This window comes from Micropterus dolomieu, linkage group LG02 (genome assembly GCF_021292245.1).
Source record: "Micropterus dolomieu isolate WLL.071019.BEF.003 ecotype Adirondacks linkage group LG02, ASM2129224v1, whole genome shotgun sequence".
NCBI classification, from domain to species: Eukaryota; Metazoa; Chordata; class Actinopteri; order Centrarchiformes; family Centrarchidae; genus Micropterus; species Micropterus dolomieu.
Window position 1 is genome coordinate 23153864 of NC_060151.1, and position 17430 is coordinate 23171293.

Here is a 17430-nt window from a genome sequence, read left to right on the forward strand (position 1 = left end):
AGTTTCAGAGCTTATTTATTGCAAAGATTTGTTGATTTGTCTTATATGAAAGACTTTAGAATAATCTCAAGATTATTATCTGTTATCTGATCTTTCTCTTCCTGTCACATGACATAATACTCTAGACAGACTTCATTGCAAACATTTTATTCAATACGGTTTGCACATCAAAACATATCAAAACCAGATACAGAGAAGAAAATACACTACTATGCACATATACATTATGAAACTGACTACAGATCACTCATACTGAGGAACTGACTCTTCATGGAGCAGCAATGAGCATGAACATTCTGGCTAACAGAGGTGGGCAAACCCGGTCAAACAAGCAAGACTAAGCTCTCCTCTTTATTTAGCCTCAAAACCCCAGCAATTTCCTATCCAGCAGTTTTTTAAAAATTGTGCCAAATATTTTGCAGCTATGGTTTTCCACTCAAAAGAACACCAGTAAAAAGAGCAATGCGTATTCAACTATTAAAAACCAGCCTTTTTAGACTCTTTGATATAAGCATTTTAATACATCTCAACAGTGGCTCGTTTTAAGTTTTAAGTGCAATTTCCACTGTTAAGTTTTAACATACTGACATGGTTTGTCCATCAAAAGGAAATCAGGCTGACTAGCGCATAAAAGCCACTTTAAATCAGTATATACTAATACTTTTTTAAAAAAGGATTTAAGGATAACTGTCTATACCCAATTTTTATGTAAACATGTTTCCCCATTAAAATAGTAAAAGATCCATGAATTGAAGAATATTTGATTTTTGTCTTAAAAAGATCAGCATGACTGTCAACTACATGAAAACACAAAGATTGTCAAAGATATACAGACACTTGTTGAAATATTACTTTTGAGAAAGAAAAAAAACACAAAGCTCAGGGGTCATTCAAGGTATTAAACATGGACACAATGTGTCACTGAGCTGTTTTAAAGGGCAGGAAAATGAAAAAATATTTTTAACTCACAAAAAAAAAACGAAGCACAGCTCATCCTGGGGCACAAGTTCATAAATACAATGAACAAGGAACACAACATCAAGTGTTCCTCTGGGTCAGATATCTTAAGACTGTTACACTCGTTAAAGAAAATGCATGAGGATGTCTTCATATGTTAGATGGCAGAAAAGGGAAAAAAATAGTAAAGAAAATCACACAAAGAAACTGTAACTTTTATCCAAATATTATTCATCTTAAATCACAGAAGAAAATCACTGTCAAACTTAGGGCTGCAACTGACGATTATTTTTATAATCAATTATTCTCTCCATCATTTTCCGGATTGTTTGGTCTATAAAATTTTAAGAAAAATGTTGATCAGTGTTTCCCAAAACCCAAGAGGACATCCTCAAATGTCCTGTTTTTTCCACAACGGAAAGATACTCTGTTTACTGTCATATCGGAGTAAAGAAACCCGACAAGATATACACATTATAGAAGCTGGAATCAAAGAATTTGGACATTTTTTCTTAAAAAATGAATCAAAATGATTAATTGATTTCCAAATTAGCTGGCGATAAATTTTAATAGTTGACAACAAATTGACCGATTGTTGCAGCTCTAGTCAAAATCCACAACTGCTGACAAGAGTTTAGAAAAATGTTAATTAATCTCTGTAACATTAAATAAACCATCTTTAAGCAGATGATAGTGACGTGTTACTTGAAAAGACAGCAGAGCACTAATATCAGCAGCAACATGGATTGCTGGTTCTTTAACAAAATATCAAAGAAATTGTTTTCTAATAAGTAAAAGAAACTTAAACTTTAAATGCTGTTACATGGCTGCAACATGGCTCAGCTCGACCAACAGGAATGTCATATTTGGTCCCATGTTAAATAGCCCTGTATGTGTAGATCTCCAGGTAGAAAAGATTTTATGGGCACTGTTCTTTATTTATAGTCACTAACAAGTACCCTTGTAACTTATGGTGTGTGTTAAATTACAAGACCGCAACAAGGCTCAGTGATGCTGGTTTATTTAATTTCTAAATGCGTTATATTTTTTTGTCGTTGCATTTCCTATTGCTCAGCCTACAAAGTAAAAGTTTTCTGAATCATCAGGGTTTAAAAGTACGGGAGAAAAGAGTTTGAAAAGATTAAAAAAAAAAAAAAAAAATAGTACTTCACAGTGGTAAACTGATGCCAATCAGAAGCAGAGCTGCTGGAACCTAAAATCATCTCTTCACAACAACAGTCGCAGCGTGTCAACATGTCCACTGCCCATGAAGTTGCACTCATACACACAGGCGTACAGACACACACGCTCTCACACGCACGCACCCACCACCTTACTGTGGTTTACCCAGCAGACTAGACAAGAAGTTAGACCCCTGGCTCTCTCCCCGTCTAGTACCTCCTCCTCCTCCAATGGGATCCATCTGGTTGAGTTCAGACTGATCCAGCATTTCAAAGTCCTCTCCGTCCAAGTCTGTGTCCAGCTCGGAGCTGGACTGCTTGCGGTAGCTCCGATGGGCCCCGGCCCTGGGACGGCCTTCTCTGCGCTGGGCAGCAGGAGGCCGAGGCTGCATCGCCCCGGCCAGCGCGGCCTGGATCATGTTGCTGGCGATGATTCCGGCCAAGTCTCCGGTGAAATCAGAAGCAGGTGGCAGGCCTCTGAGAGAAAGTTCTGCATCCAGATCCTCCTGGTCCGAGTCCAGATGAACATCTACATCCAGCATTGAAGTCTGGTTACTAGTTAGCTCAAACGGACCCATACTAGGTAGACCTATGCTTGTGTCATCGTCATCATCCATCAGAGTGGCATCGGGGTTTATGGAGGGGAAGTCTGGGAGGTCTTGGGCAAAGGATTCCTCAGCGTCACTGTGTCTATCAAAATCTACCAAAGCACATACAGGGACAGGATGAGGGACAAGAACACACCACAAAAATAATGGAGAAAAAAAATCTGCAATGTCTGTGTACTTACCCTCAGAGCCCTCTGTGAGTGGGGTCTGCCCACGTGATAGGTTGAATGTTCCATTATCAGTGTAGGACGCCTCAGCATCAGAGTGCTCAGAGTCGGTCATTGAAAGTTCCTTCGCAACAAGAGCATCATCAAACTAGGAAAGACAGCAGATTAAAAAGGTATTATTAGTTTTTTTGTTTTTATATTATTTTACTCTACTTCAGTTATACTCTGTTTGCTCTCATACCTTCTGCAGGCACACACAAAAACGAAAATACATAAGTTCTTAACCCCAACAGGAAGTGGCTTAGATGAGCTACTGTAACTAACGCTGCGCTGACATACAAAGCCATGTACATTGTGGTTAGTATTTTATCTGTATACATTCCACACTGAAAGGGCACTTAATTTAAGTTGCCTTACATGCAGTCCGTTTTCTCATCAAACAAGCAAATTCAGTTGTTTTACAAAAAGTAAAATCCTCAGACCAGACACCAAACAAATGTTTATGTTAAGTGAAAGTATACCATGGATTTAGAAACTGTTTTGGCCAAAAGGTTAATTAAAATGTTGAGAGACTTGCCATTGGACAGAAAGCAGCCAACTCCTCCTCACTGTCACTGGCTTCACCTGAGGCAGCATCATGTAGAGGCCTCCGCAGGACTGCAGAGCAAAATGACAAACATACATTCACTGTAGCTGGTGTTTAGGATGGAGGAGGGAAAGCTGCCTTTAATTCCTATTAAATCTAAAGTTCACACACAACTGCTTTTAGAAGAGTAATGTCAATACAGATGCAGAGAAAGTGTGATATGGCCAAAAATTATAATAAAAGTCTATTTCTGCTCAAATTTAATATGAAATTATAGCTGCTGTGCAACAGGGCCTGGCATTTTGAGATAGAAGGAGGAGGAGGAACAGGAGGAAGATGAAGAAAAAAAAAAGAGAAATACAGAAGAGGTCCATCAGCAGAACTGTCCAGACCAAAACATTAAACACTGATCTGTCTCTGATCCACACAGCACAACGCCTGAGTAGGCATCAGCATGTTTATTCTGCATCAGCCAGGACTTGTCAACCTCACAACCTTTGTGACAAACCACAGGCGACTTCACTCTAGGACATCTTTGACAATCACATGCATGCAAAGGCAGATTTCAAACTGGTGTCAAAAATTCAGTTCTTAAAACAAAATTTTGAGAATATGTGTGTACTTCATCGAGACAACACAGAAATGTTTTATTTATTTTTTTCCCCACAAAGATTGATTTCTCCATAAGAGACAAACTGATGTTTAAAGATGCTCTATTTCCATTGACAGCAATTGTTTAGATGATGACAGAATTAAAAATATTGTAAAACATCAGTTTGAGATACAATTCTTAAATTTACCACACATCTACCATGTTTCATAAACAGTGGAGATTATTTAGAGAGTATTTGCAGTAGCTGTTTACAGTAAAACATTTGTTCACTGTGATTTCAATTCCGTCGTTTGTGCAGGACACATTTGGTGTCAATTAAGCAACAAATTTGGGAGGAGATAAATACTCCCAGTGAAGAAATACAAGACGATTCGGCAGAGCCTAATTAGAGCTGAAACGATGAGTCAATCTATTAATCATATTAGCAATTATCAAAAAAATATTAAAATTATTTTTACATTTAGGAGAGGGGCATGTAATCAGTTTATCAATTGAAACTAGCATCATGTGGTTTAGTGCCACCAAAGCATTAACCTTTACTACAGTACAATATATTACAGGTGACTGCCTTCGATGTGTCATATACATCATTTACAGCAAAACTGATGAGCATCTGGCTAAAATTGAGCATAAGCGAATAACACTGTTAGTGGCCATAAAATTTGCGTGAAGATAACCTTAAATTTACGTTTCTTTGTTTAAGGTTTAAACGTGTCTTTGACCTTATCTTTCATTAATTTGCAGTGCCAGATCTGCATGAGGAAATCATCTGATCTAAAATGATGGTCATGTTATGTTGCTAAAATGGCCTGAAAATTGACAATTGTTCTCAGTATGATTAAAAAGAAAAATACAATTAATAGATTTGTTGTACTACTTACACTGATTATCAATGGGCTTTGACATCATGTATCCTCGAACACTGAAGTCCAGCCGCTGCAGGACCGGCTCCAGCTTCACGCACACATGCTGAAACAGCCTGTAATGGGCTCCCAGAGGGGCCAGGAGAGTAGCCAACACTAAAGGAGAGGAAAGCAATAATAGTCATTATTAAGGAGGACATTCTGTTGGGATAGTTTAGTACACGCGAGAAGAATATAGTGTTCATTTGTGTTCTGTATAGATTCAATAACTCAATGATTCTCATCACTGTAAGTAGACAAAAGCCTGAGTTAGTCAGTAAATATACAGACAGTGAGGCAGAGGGAGCAACAGGGAGTTAACATGTAGAGTACAAGCTGCTGTGGATTGTTTAAGACGTCAGAGCCGAGGGCCTTAGCAGCTCCTGCTTTCCCGGCTCTCCAGCCTACACTGGTTGGAGGTTAGGAGATTAGCCCAGTCTCAGTCTGACCTCCTTAGCTTTCCGCCTGGCTCCCTTCCCTCCATCTTTCCTTGTGTGTCTCATTCTGGCTTTAATCACCTCACAGGCTACGCCCAGGGTACTGGGGCCCCACAGATCTGGTTTCGCCACCCATGAATTTTTAATAGGATGAGTTTCCCTGCCAACGTGGTCCTGTGACGGAGCCTGGATCTGTAGTTAGGACCGGTTAAAGTGCTGGGACTCACCAGCAGAGTAGGAGAGCACCAATCCAGGAATGTAGCGTCCAACCACAGCTAAACAGGTGAACACCCCACAGGTCAGGAAGCAAAACTGAAACAACACACAGGAAATCACGTCAAGATCTACAATGCCTGTTGACTTTTTGTGTGTATGTAAATAAATATATTAATAATAATTATTAAATATGGTCCTCACCTTGCCAGGGTTTTGTTGTTTGTATTGCACAACTCTAGATTTGAGAACTGCTCCACTGACCCAGGCCTCAGCGATGTGGTGGCACAGTTCAGGCACACTGAGGATACCAGGCTGCACCAAACCCCAGCTAGAAAAATAGAGAAAATTATTAACACCGTCATCTGCTTTTTACTTATGCCATTATTATTGTTTGCATTATCTGTAAGGGAATACTGGCTGGTTACAGTAACAAACCTCTCATTTTCTGAGTCTTCCAGGTTTCGGACTGTGGAGAGAGGGAACATCCATCACTTTAAGAAACATTACATACCATAATGCACATTAATGTAACAATATATAAAGTAGTCAAAATTGTAGCGCACTTTCAACTTAAGCTTGTGTCCACACACTTTGGTCTCTTTGGGACTTTGTACACTTAATATGTAACACTAGCTCATGTAAGTTCAAAAACAGGTCTGGGAGATTAGCTGCTCCAGATATAATACAAATCACTTGCAAAGTCCCGAGTGTGGGCCTGCTGACTGCTGCCATATCTATTCTGACAAAGTACATTTGTTGCAGTCACAGTAAACTGGGGAATGATCGAAAGTACAATTAATACAAGAAAGAAGCGACATGACATTCCAGTGGGAAGGTAAAGGAAATGTACAGAGCCTGTATGAGTATGTTGAGAGACAAAGAGCCCGTATAAAATCAGCTTGTAGTACCTTTAATCGCTGGCCAGATTTTATTTCTCCAGGCATCAACACAGACAACCACAGCCAGACCAGAAGCCAGCAGGAACAGCAGACGCAGTGAGGTCAGGGCGAAGAACCTGGAGGAGAAAAAAACAACAACACATGAACAGACAGCGCTTCTGATGCCCGTCACCCCAGGAGTGAACCATAGACAAAGTTAAATTTAGTACAGAATTCATGAAACCACAAAACCTTTGAGTCATGATCTACTGTTTCCTTTAATCAGAACAAAGAAAAGAGGAACCGCCTGGTGTGTGTTAGACCCCTTAGTTGAATGATAATTATGTGGGATAAGAATATTGATTTCTCTTCTATAAAAGTTATGGAATATAAATAAACTGTAGAGCTGACAAATCAGGGAAGAGTTGATTAATGAAAACCTCATCCACTAACAACGGTAAAGCTACAGGCTGTAGATCTAGCTAGTTTTGTTTATTATCCTTTTATAAAAAATACAAATAGAACCATGAAATATGACATTACAGTTAAGGACAGACATCAGACAGCAGAGTGCTCCACAACAACGTCCCCAACAATCAAGAATCAAGTACAACAAAATGTGATCGTGATACACAGGTGTTGTTTCAGGTGGTTTCCATCTGTGAAGGAGTGTTTGTGTGCCCGTTCACACAAATTGATTTCATTTCTTGGCGCTCAACAATTAAAATCCTTAATTGTTGCTCCACTTTCATCTCACAAGACTTAAAAATTGGGTGACCACAACAACGTTACAGGATTTTGTCAATCTGTACTTAAGAGATTAACCTAACAAAGAATTTGTTGACAGGATGAGGTGTATTTGTATTTGGGGTAGCAGTGCAATTAGTAGCTACAGCTGGTTAAAAAGCACTTTTTAAAGATGCATTTCGATGGGTAGCGGTATAGGAGTGTATAACTTATATACTTAACTTATAAGTTATATCTGTTTTCCATTTGATGCTTTAAGAAGGAAAAATCAAGACAACCTTGGTGACCTGCTGTCAGAGAGGTTGTCGATATTGCCTCCCCATCCCCGTGTGACTTGCCATCGTCAGTCGCTTCATGCATTAGTACAGATTATGAATGCATATCTTTGGGCAGAAACTATCTCGCACCACTGAACGTGTGCTGAAGCACAAGTAAAAGGGAGACAGGACGGGCAGCCTAACATGCCCAGTGGTCTAATCGAATAAAGGCTCAGTGCCTGAGCTCCACAAGCATGCAGGCCAGGCCAGCCTTACCAGGTCAGTGATTCTTACCACACAACAATAAATGTCACCTGATTTAGCCAAAACATGTCCCAGTCCTACACTTTCACCTACTGATTTCTTCTGTACTTTCTTCATAATGTTAAAACGTGGTTAATCATGTGATTTTCTCATTTAAGGGCTGAGTGAATACAATCACACCTGGTAAAAGAGAGACATATATATTGCAATTATGCACTTTATACCTTACAGATCTTGCGAACCAAAGCCACATAAAACTAGACCCACTGAAAGTGAATTTCCTCCTACATCTGTAGTGTCAACTCCGTGGAGCTGTAAATTGCAGCTTCAACCTCAATTTACAGCCCCGACGCAGCAACAATGAAACTGGTAAAGCTGATAATCCATGGCGCCACAGTGTGCGAGCAACATGACAGTTCAGGTAGAAGTGTGTTTATAAATAGTACCACTCACCGGCCATCTGTGCTGTCTTGAATTGACAGGTGAAACATTTGCATTGTGCAAAAGCACCAGCTGCTTGCAATTACGTTGGCTGTTTCGTCTTAACGACCAAACAGCCGCTGTGTTGTCTGACTGTAGGTTGCTACAACACTGACACTACAAAGACACTGAGGAACAAGTTTGACATCAACAAAGTTTAACACTAAACATCAGCTGAAACTCACCAGAACACGACGTTGACTACAGTGTAGAGAAGCGCGCACTGGAGGGGTCTTTCCCACACCAGGACGGACTGTAGGTAGGTCAGGACTGGCTCGTAGGGCCCCAACCTGGACTGGAGAACAGCTTTGACAGCCCGCACCTGACCGTCTCTCTCGCTGGAGCATGGTCGACTTCGCAGGCAGACACCAGATCCCTGCTTGGCAGAGAAATCCTCCTTGGATGCGTCTTCCATTGCACCAGTGTGCGCCATGTTTGCGTCTACGGTCGGTAAAGTAGGCCTGTAAAATAAAGACTTAGTGGAAACAAGTAAACCGCTTGATGAGGGACACCACAGCGCCACGGCGCAGCTCCACTCACAACATCGGCTAACACATCTATGCTAATGGGTTTCTAGGGGAACAGCCAGCGACGCCAGCTGAATCGCCGTGTTATCGTGTGTCAATAAACATCTGTCTCTATCAGGAGCGAGCACGTTATCAAAGACAAAGTGAACATATTTCATCACAAGATGACACTTACTATTTTGGCATATTTGCAGTAATGTAGCGCTGTCCTCGGCAGCTGACAATATGGCGTAACCTGTTTTTCCGAGCCCTCAGCAGTCCAATCAGAATCTGCACGAGCCCCTATGTCATGGTGCGTTCACGAGGAAAAGTTTTTTTATTTTTTATTTTTGCTTTGAAGCACTCCATTGACAAACATATTAGCAAGCTATCACCTTGACGCCTAACCTGTTGGGTTAAGATAATGTACAAACCAAATACAGTTTTAACAAAATCCATATATTTTTCGTTTACAAGCTCTGTCGCTTCCGACTTTATATGTAGTTGGTTTAAATGCAACAGAACTCTGATTATAAAAAAATGATTTCACACTTTTTACACATAACGCTTTCATAGTTAGTTATGAACTTACTTGAAAAAACGATCTTACAGATTTTAGATGAAAATTATTCACCGGAAATATTTAGCTCGCAACTGTGTCTGCTTAGTTTTAATAGTGGAGTTAAAAGAAATGTTTGACAATTTATAATGTGTCTGCTGCGCCACCCGGTGGTCTTAATGTGTAACTACACCATATTGTAAACAGTTTTATTTTGAACGATATAACCGGAAGTATTACAATGCTATTATAGTCTAACTTGACTAGAAAGCATTCAGTTGTAATTCCTAATTGTGGCCACTAGAGGGCAGGAAAACATGACTATAAATACTGTAGTAGCAGCAACTAATACTAAGAAATTCAACTGTCACATACAGTGAAAATGTATTAATAATAAGAATCTATATGTTTTAAAGCTTTCAAAATATGTAGAGGTGCAGTTACGCAATGTGGCCACCGGAGGGCACTGTACATCCATTATGAAATGCTATCAACTCCACGAATGTCAAGACAGAAATAATAGCATACTAATACTTCCGGCAAAGACATTCAAAATAAAACTTTAAATTACGATAGATACGGTAGGTGGCGGTATGCACATTTAATGGCGGTTTTTCATCAGAAGAAGTAGTCTGCTTCACATCAGTACCAAGCGGGAAGGAGCGGGCTAGTGGTCGTGAAGTAGTTTGAGCAGCAGCACTTCTTGTATTATTTAGCCAGCAAGCAGCTATCGGGCTAACGTTAGCTCACTAAGGAGCAACTGAAGACTGAACATGCCGCGGGAAATCATAACGCTTCAGCTTGGACAGTGTGGAAATCAAAGTACGTGAAGTTAAAGTTAAGATTACCATCCCTCTGCCCACATGAACATGAAGCTAGCTAAAATGTCAGGTTTATTGCTTTGTAAGGATGCTAGCTAAATGCTAGTATCAAGTGAAGCTCAAAATACAACATAAACAGCAATAACAGTACAGCCTAGATGAATTTAGCTGACGTTTGTCTAATAAGCTTGCAAGAACATAAACGTGACCTAACGTCAATGTGTTTCTAACTGCTCCTCTCGCTGTTTTGCAGTCGGGTTTGAGTTTTGGAAGCAGCTGTGTGCAGAGCACGGCATCAGCCCAGAGGGGATTGTTGAGGAGTTTGCAACCGAAGGGACCGACAGAAAGGATGTGTTCTTCTATCAGGTAACTGGTTTAAGCACTGACTTCATCATCTCTCACGTCATGAGTTACAAAGGGCGTATATTGTTTTGCACAGTAAGGACGGTGTATGTTGTTTCAGTCTTTATTGGGTGACGCTTGAGTGCAACAGCATTTAGTGCCGCTAGGTGGAGTGGTTGTAGCATAAACTGAACTAACACAGCGCCTACAAGGACATAGCAACCTACAGACTGCAGTATTACCGGCTAACCCCTGGTTATTCATAAAACTCCCCAGGCTGACGATGAGCACTACATCCCCCGTGCAGTTCTCCTGGATCTGGAGCCGAGGGTGATCCACTCCATCCTCAACTCTCCTTACGCGAATTTATACAACCCAGAGAACATCTACCTATCCGAGCATGGGGGAGGTGCTGGGAACAACTGGGCCAGTGGATATTCACAGGTGATCACCAGAAATGACACCTTTCTATCTTTAACCCCATGTCATTAATCCCAGTTAAAGAAGTAAAAATGTAATGTATCTAAAACCCTGCTTTGGCTTTCCACCTCCCTTCTAGGGCAAAAAAATCCAAGAGGACATCTTTGACATCATTGACCGGGAAGCAGATGGCAGTGACAGTCTGGAGGCAAGTCTTTATCACATACCGACTGTCCCTGGGGCAGGGAGTGATCGGGGATGTGGCTGTGTGGGATGATAAAAAAGACTAATTTAAAAGGAATGTGATATTCCTGTGTGAAGAATTATTAAATAGTATAGTCAAACCACCCTCTCGCCCCCCTCAGCTGGAGCCTGAACCTCAAACATGCAACGTTTTTGTTTTGTTGTTCATAGGTAATGACTTTATTTCAGATTAAACCTGTATAAATAGTGCAGGTTTTGTCTAAATCATGGACAAATGATGAGACAATGGGCCCCTGGACACAGACATGTAAGAGGCCCTTTACCCCTCCTACATTGGAATAAGACGCCCAGACTGAAAGGGAAACAAAACACATAAACTTTGTCTATGTTGTCATTTCGTGTCTCGTTGTAGTTGATTTGCATCTCTTTGTGGTTGTTTTGAGTCTCCTTGTAGTCCTTTGGTGTCTCTTTGTGGTTATTTTACATCTCCTTGTAATCATTTGGTGTCTCTGGTTGTTTTGTGTCACTGTCAGTGACGTGTAGGTGAAGCTCAGGTGGCCCCCTGAACGCTTGGGCACAATAGTCCTGTTCAGTAATCCATCCATGGTCTGAATAGTATCTGGGATTACTTGGCTGTACTCAGACATGACTTCTCTTAGTCTTTCAGTCAAACTCTTGTAACTCTTGGGAAAATGCTTGTAGAAATGAATGACTTGATTGAAACTATGTTAAAAAGGGACCAGTACCTGTCATCCTAAAACTAGCAAAGCCCCAGCCATGCCTCACTATTATTCTTAGCCTCTTTTTTTTTTGTTTGGGCGAACTTTCTTCAGCTGCCAACCTCCCATGAAATAACACTCGCATTTCCCCTCTAAGGGCTGCAATTTCTGTAACTCATTCACATTATGACCCCACATTATTATTTAGTATGTGCACTCATGTGTGCATTGGATAGGAAGGTGGGCCGAGCTGCCGTGAGCATGTGTATGTTGGCAGGGTGTGGCGTGTAGAATGTCTGGTGATAATAGCCGGGCGAGTGTAGAAGGCAGGTATTACAGGGCTGTCTTGGGGGGGTGGGGGAGCCTATTTGTGAGGTGGGGCTGCACACCCATTTATATAACTGCCTATGAAGAGAGGCATTTGCTCACCCACACACATTCAGCTTTCTGCATCAGTAGAGTTTACTGTAAGCGTTATACACACAGTGCGCACGCTGTAGCTAGTAAATTTGGGAGTAATAAGTAACCCTTTGTCTTTGTAGGGGTTTGTCCTGTGTCATTCCATTGCTGGGGGGACGGGCTCAGGACTGGGATCCTATCTACTGGAGAAACTTAATGACCGGTATAGAAACACACATGCAACTTGTTTGAAAATATTTTCCCGTGTGTGTGTGTGTATCTTTTTTATATTTTTTTTTCCTCTGATCTCAGGTATCCAAAGAAGCTGGTGCAGACTTACTCTGTTTTCCCAAACCAGGATGAGATGAGTGACGTGGTCGTTCAGCCGTACAACTCGCTGCTCACACTGAAGAGGCTCACCCAGAACGCAGACTGCGTGGTGAGCAGCAGCACTCAGGAATGGATGTTGCTTAATCCCACTACTCGCTTTAATTCGCAGCGCAGCCATAGCTGTAAATAACCTCACAAGATGGCATAAAAATTACTTCTTTTTTTTTTCTTTACAAGCCCCAGTTAGCTTGTAATTGTGCCGCTTGGACAAACCAAACACAGCACAGTAGCCAAACTATCTCAAGTCTCACAGGTCTATTACACACTGCAGTCACAGTGCCATAAAAACTTTTTCATCAACCGAAATCTCCACTGCACTGGACTAGTTTTGGCTAGGCTTGTGGTCATCATTATTTTGGGTGTTAAATTAAACATCTATGAAGAGAGAGATTGTCACTTATCTCTCTGAAGTGTGTGGTTGGTAATTCGACTTCCCAGTTGTCACTTGTTATCAGGATCCACTACAACATGCGAGTTCATAGTCTTTGACCTTGCACTAATACAAACTTTTCTTCTTCTTGTGAAAGTATACAACAGATGTAGTTAAGTGTTTTCACTTGTGTAGCAGACTAAGAAGCAATCTGCAGTGGCAGCATTGAGGTATTACAAATCGAACGTAGAAATTCTCTCTTAAATCTGTAAAATCGGTGATTGTATTAGTCTGAGATGCTCTGAGGATCTAATGGTGTCTAATACCTACTTCCTCCAGGGTCTTGCGTAAGGCCTCATGTTGATTAAATTAGCCACAGAGCTAATAGAATCTGCCCAAGAATCGGTCCCCTTGTTGCAACTGTACAGTGTGTCTTTTATGTTCAGCTCTCCTGACAACAGCACACTGTTGCTCCTTAAGAGGTTCCTTGACTGTCATTAGTCTTCCTTTAACATTGTAGCTGTGTATTGACTTTCAGTGTGTTGTTGTGCTGGAGGGAAACTTTTCTCTTCTGTTTTCTCTTCATTTGTCTAACAATTGCCCCGTGTGTGTGTGTGTGTGTGTGTGTGTGTGTTGCAAATCAGGTGGTCTTGGATAACACAGCTCTAAATCGCATCGCCACAGACAGGCTGCATATCCAGAATCCATCGTTCTCCCAGATCAATCAGCTGGTGAGTGAAACATTGCTCAGTGTTAAAACCTACTCCCTCCAGTTGTTTTCTCAGGTTGTCAGTCAGCAGATTTTGGTTATAGTATTAGACTGCAGTTCACTGAACTGTATTTAAACAAAGGCAAAAGACAGACTGAACTATACATGTGTTGCTCACTACAAAAATTACAAGATTCACAAACTGGTTTGGCAAGTCAGTTGCACGTCTGACTGGATTTCGGCTTTCTTAGAAATTAGTTGCACATGGTTGAACTTGACAAACTTCCGCTCGTCAGTCAGCAGGTTTTAGTTATAGTTCTAGACTGCAGTCTACCGAACTGTTTAAACAAAGGCAAACGTTCAGACAGACTGTACTATACAAGTGGTGCCTACTACAAAAATGACAAGATTCACAAAACCAGTTTGTCGAGTCAGTTGCCCAGCCCTAACTCCTTTTTAACTTACCTCTCTTACCAGATTGTAGTTAATACAAAGCTCTGTGTCTAACTGGACCTTCATACACAGGTGTCCACCATCATGTCCGCAAGCACGACCACCCTGCGCTACCCGGGCTATATGAACAATGACCTTATTGGCCTGATTGCATCCCTCATCCCCACACCCCGCCTCCACTTCCTTATGACTGGGTACACACCACTTACCACTGACCAGTCGGTGAGTTCAGACCTGTGGTAGAAAGGAAGTCAAATTGAGACATTTTAGTCAACAAAAATGACATTACTCAGGTGTGTTCATTTTAACGCAGCAGAAAGTATTCTTAGCAGTTAATATTTAAAACACTGAAACTGTTTCAGGTCGCTAGTGTGAGGAAAACCACAGTGCTGGATGTGATGAGGAGGCTTCTGCAACCCAAGAATGTGATGGTGTCCACAGGAAGAGAGAGGCAGCCAAGCCACTGCTACATCGCCATCCTTAACATCATCCAGGGAGAGGTCGACCCCACACAGGTACGAGTGCGCGGTATGTGAGGTGTCAGTCTGTCTTAACGTGTTTGCAGAGTATTTAAACTTATCTCGACTGACTCTGATATAGGTGCATAAAAGCCTCCAAAGGATCCGGGAACGTAAACTCGCCAGCTTCATTCCCTGGGGTCCCGCCAGCATTCAGGTGGCTTTGTCCAGGAAGTCCCCATACCTGCCCTCTGCGCACAGAGTCAGCGGCCTGATGATGGCCAACCACACAAGTATCTCTTCTGTAAGGGCTCATCTTTAAGTTGTGTAACCTCAGCCTGCTCAGTCACATTCTCCCCCTGTGTGTGTTTATGCAGTAGAGACCTGTGTTCATTCAATACTTGAGGATATGAATTGCCCTAAAACTGAAGTTGAGCAGCAGTGGGAGGGGAATTCCACAAAAATTTGGTTTTGGACTAGGCAATTCCTTGAAACTGTTTTTTTTTTTTTTTTTTTTTCTTCCCTGTTTGGCTGGTTTAAAATATGAGCTGTGAAGTTGAGGGAAAATGCAATCCTGTGATGTTGCTAAATTACTTAATCTGAAGTTTTTGAGAGTCTTTTATTTAGATTAGTCATATTACATTGCCTAGACTTTTCTCCTCATTGTTTTCCTTATATGTAAGGTCTTAAATGGCGGTAAGAGGAAATTCATCCAAGGAAGTTTCAATGAAGTCAGATTTTTTTTCTTTCTCATAACATAGAAATTAAAAACAAAACAGAAACTGTGCAAGTTATAAAGAAGTCAAATTAAGAACGGGGATTTTATTCCCTTTTCACAGTATTAGATTCAGTTTTGATGCCCTCTCTGTTGCTGTCCCACAGTTGTTTGAACGGACGTGCCGGCAGTACGACAAACTGCGTAAGCGAGAAGCCTTCCTGGAGCAGTTCCGCAAAGAGGACATATTCAAGGACAACTTTGATGAGCTGGATAACTCTCGTGAAGTGGTCCAGCAGCTGATAGACGAGTACAGCGCAGCCACACGGCCTGACTACATTTCCTGGGGCACGCAAGAACAGTGAACAGACTTTCTCCAATCCTGGCAGCATACATGCTTAGCTAGTTTCTTCTTTTTTAAATACACTTTTTATTTGCAAAGAAAAAAACAAGGATTGTTTAGACACTTGACAAGAAGCATTTTTCTTTTGTTCCTCAACCCCCCACACACTGCTTATGCAAATAATAATAATAATAAAAAAACAAACAATTGTAGTTAATACAAATAGATAAGATGCACATATATACACATACAGAAATACATGTATTTCTGTGGATATACAACCATACATGCTAACATATCATCATTGCTTATCATTATACTTTAGCTTGTTGAGAGCTCAAGCAGTCTCTGAGGGGAGGTTAGAGGTTATGAAGGATACAGTTCCTACTCAATTCTTGGGAAAGGTCTTGAGTCTTTCGAAATAAGACACTAAAGGGTCCTATCTCATGTGGAATTTGTGTGTTGACCCTCTAATGGCATATTTTATCTTTTCTAGCCTTAGGAATAACATCAGGTCATTCATCCAAACCGAAGCTTTGGGTGGATGCTCTGATTTCCACTCTAACAAGATCCTTCTTCGAGCAAGAGGAATTGCAAACGCAAACACATCTTTCAGTTTATTTGACATTTGTATTCCTCCCCCGGGACACCAAAAATTGCCATTTCTGCACTCGGCTGGATATTTATGTCGAATGCCTCAGACAGTGTCTGATAAACCGTAGTCCAAAAGTTGTTCAGCCTATTACAGGACCAGAACATGCGAGACAGATCTGCCTTTCCAACATGGCAATGGTCACATATGTCATTCATGTTAGGGTAGATCTTGGACAGACTTAAATCGAGGCGAGCACATTAAGTTGACCCATTTACCCTATTCAATGCATTATTCTATATTTCATCAGATATGACTATTCCAAGTTCTTTGCCCCAGTCTGCTCGGATCTTAAGAGATACATTATTAAGGGACATAATAGAGTTTTATATATATATATATATATATATACTTGAGGTAAGACCCCTGTTGTGTGCAGGAATTTGCAAAATGACCGGGAAAGGACGGGCTAATGGATCGCACAGTGATGAACCTGGAAATAGCGGAAAAGGCTTGAGTGTAGCGATTTGACTTTGGTGGAAAGGGCGTTAAAAGTAGCAAAAGTGCCATGTAGAGGTCACTGAATTTGTAGAGGCCTGCTCTTTGCCACTGGGCAAAGACGGTATCCAATTTGGCAGGGAGAAAGACATGGTTATTACATGTGGGACTATCAATAGAGAAATCTATCAGATTAAACCTTTGTCTAAACTAAGACCAGATCCTAAGAGTGGAAGTCACAACAAGGCATGCAGAGTATTGTTTAGGAGACGGGTAGTTTGGCAGCAACCAGGGCGGGAAGTGATTATGATGAGCAGGTACTTGCTTCCAATTTGCACTAGTTCGCATTTGGGACCTGAATCCAATGAATAATCTTTTGTAGGTTTGCCGCCCAGTAATAATACATAAGGTTGGGCAGGGCCAGTCCCCCCATCGCCCTGTGTCTCTGAAGCAGCACCTTACAAACCCTGGGTTGCTTTTTACTAGATAACAGATCTAAAAAAGGATTTTGAAGGATGCTCTGAAGCGGATATAAAAATCTAGGCAGCACGTTCATTTTAATACATGCAATTTTGCCTGTAATGGACAAGTTCAATAGGCTCCACTTCTGGAGGTCAGTTTGAAGATTATTGATCAAGG

At 41.2% G+C, this 17430-nt stretch overlaps 2 protein-coding genes across 4 annotated transcripts; one reads left to right on the plus strand and one right to left on the minus strand.

Moving 5' to 3' along the window:
- Positions 1-131: 131 nt before the first annotated feature.
- retreg3 (reticulophagy regulator family member 3) lies at positions 132-9416 on the minus strand. 3 transcript variants are annotated; one of them, XM_046033918.1, is made up of 11 exons: positions 9392-9416; positions 8996-9102; positions 8479-8754; positions 6576-6682; positions 6103-6133; positions 5869-5995; positions 5679-5763; positions 4994-5131; positions 3491-3570; positions 2929-3061; positions 132-2838 (listed from the first exon to the last, which is right to left on the minus strand). In XM_046033918.1, exons 3-11 carry the CDS (start codon positions 8724-8726, stop codon positions 2291-2293), a joined length of 1497 nt encoding a protein of 498 aa, XP_045889874.1. In that variant the 5' UTR covers positions 8727-8754; positions 8996-9102; positions 9392-9416; the 3' UTR covers positions 132-2290. The 3 variants fall into 3 exon arrangements, with proteins under 3 accessions (XP_045889874.1, XP_045889882.1, XP_045889892.1); XM_046033926.1 differs by lacking the exon at positions 9392-9416 and having other exon boundaries at positions 8479-8768; positions 8996-9106; XM_046033936.1 differs by lacking the exons at positions 8996-9102; positions 9392-9416 and having other exon boundaries at positions 8479-8980.
- A 507-nt stretch (positions 9417-9923) lies between these two features.
- tubg1 (tubulin, gamma 1) lies at positions 9924-15829 on the plus strand. The gene is made up of 11 exons (XM_046033948.1): positions 9924-10180; positions 10433-10545; positions 10798-10965; positions 11081-11149; positions 12407-12486; positions 12576-12702; positions 13668-13754; positions 14258-14407; positions 14548-14700; positions 14786-14947; positions 15526-15829. Exons 1-11 carry the CDS (start codon positions 10132-10134, stop codon positions 15721-15723), a joined length of 1356 nt encoding a protein of 451 aa, XP_045889904.1. The 5' UTR covers positions 9924-10131; the 3' UTR covers positions 15724-15829.
- Positions 15830-17430: the final 1601 nt, after the last annotated feature.

Coding starts and splice junctions, on each gene's coding strand:
- retreg3 (XM_046033918.1), bottom strand. CDS start 8,726: ATGGCGCACACTGGTGCAATGGAAGACGCATCCAAGGAGGATTTCTCT. Junction 6,134..6,575: donor AATCTGGCCAGCGATTAAAG/GTACTACAAGCT, acceptor CTCTCTCCACAG/TCCGAAACCTGGAAGACTCA. Junction 2,839..2,928: donor ACTCACAGAGGGCTCTGAGG/GTAAGTACACAG, acceptor GTGCTTTGGTAG/ATTTTGATAGACACAGTGAC.
- tubg1 (XM_046033948.1), top strand. CDS start 10,132: ATGCCGCGGGAAATCATAACGCTTCAGCTTGGACAGTGTGGAAATCAA. Junction 10,966..11,080: donor GGGCCAGTGGATATTCACAG/GTGATCACCAGA, acceptor CCTCCCTTCTAG/GGCAAAAAAATCCAAGAGGA. Junction 12,487..12,575: donor CTGGAGAAACTTAATGACCG/GTATAGAAACAC, acceptor CTCTGATCTCAG/GTATCCAAAGAAGCTGGTGC.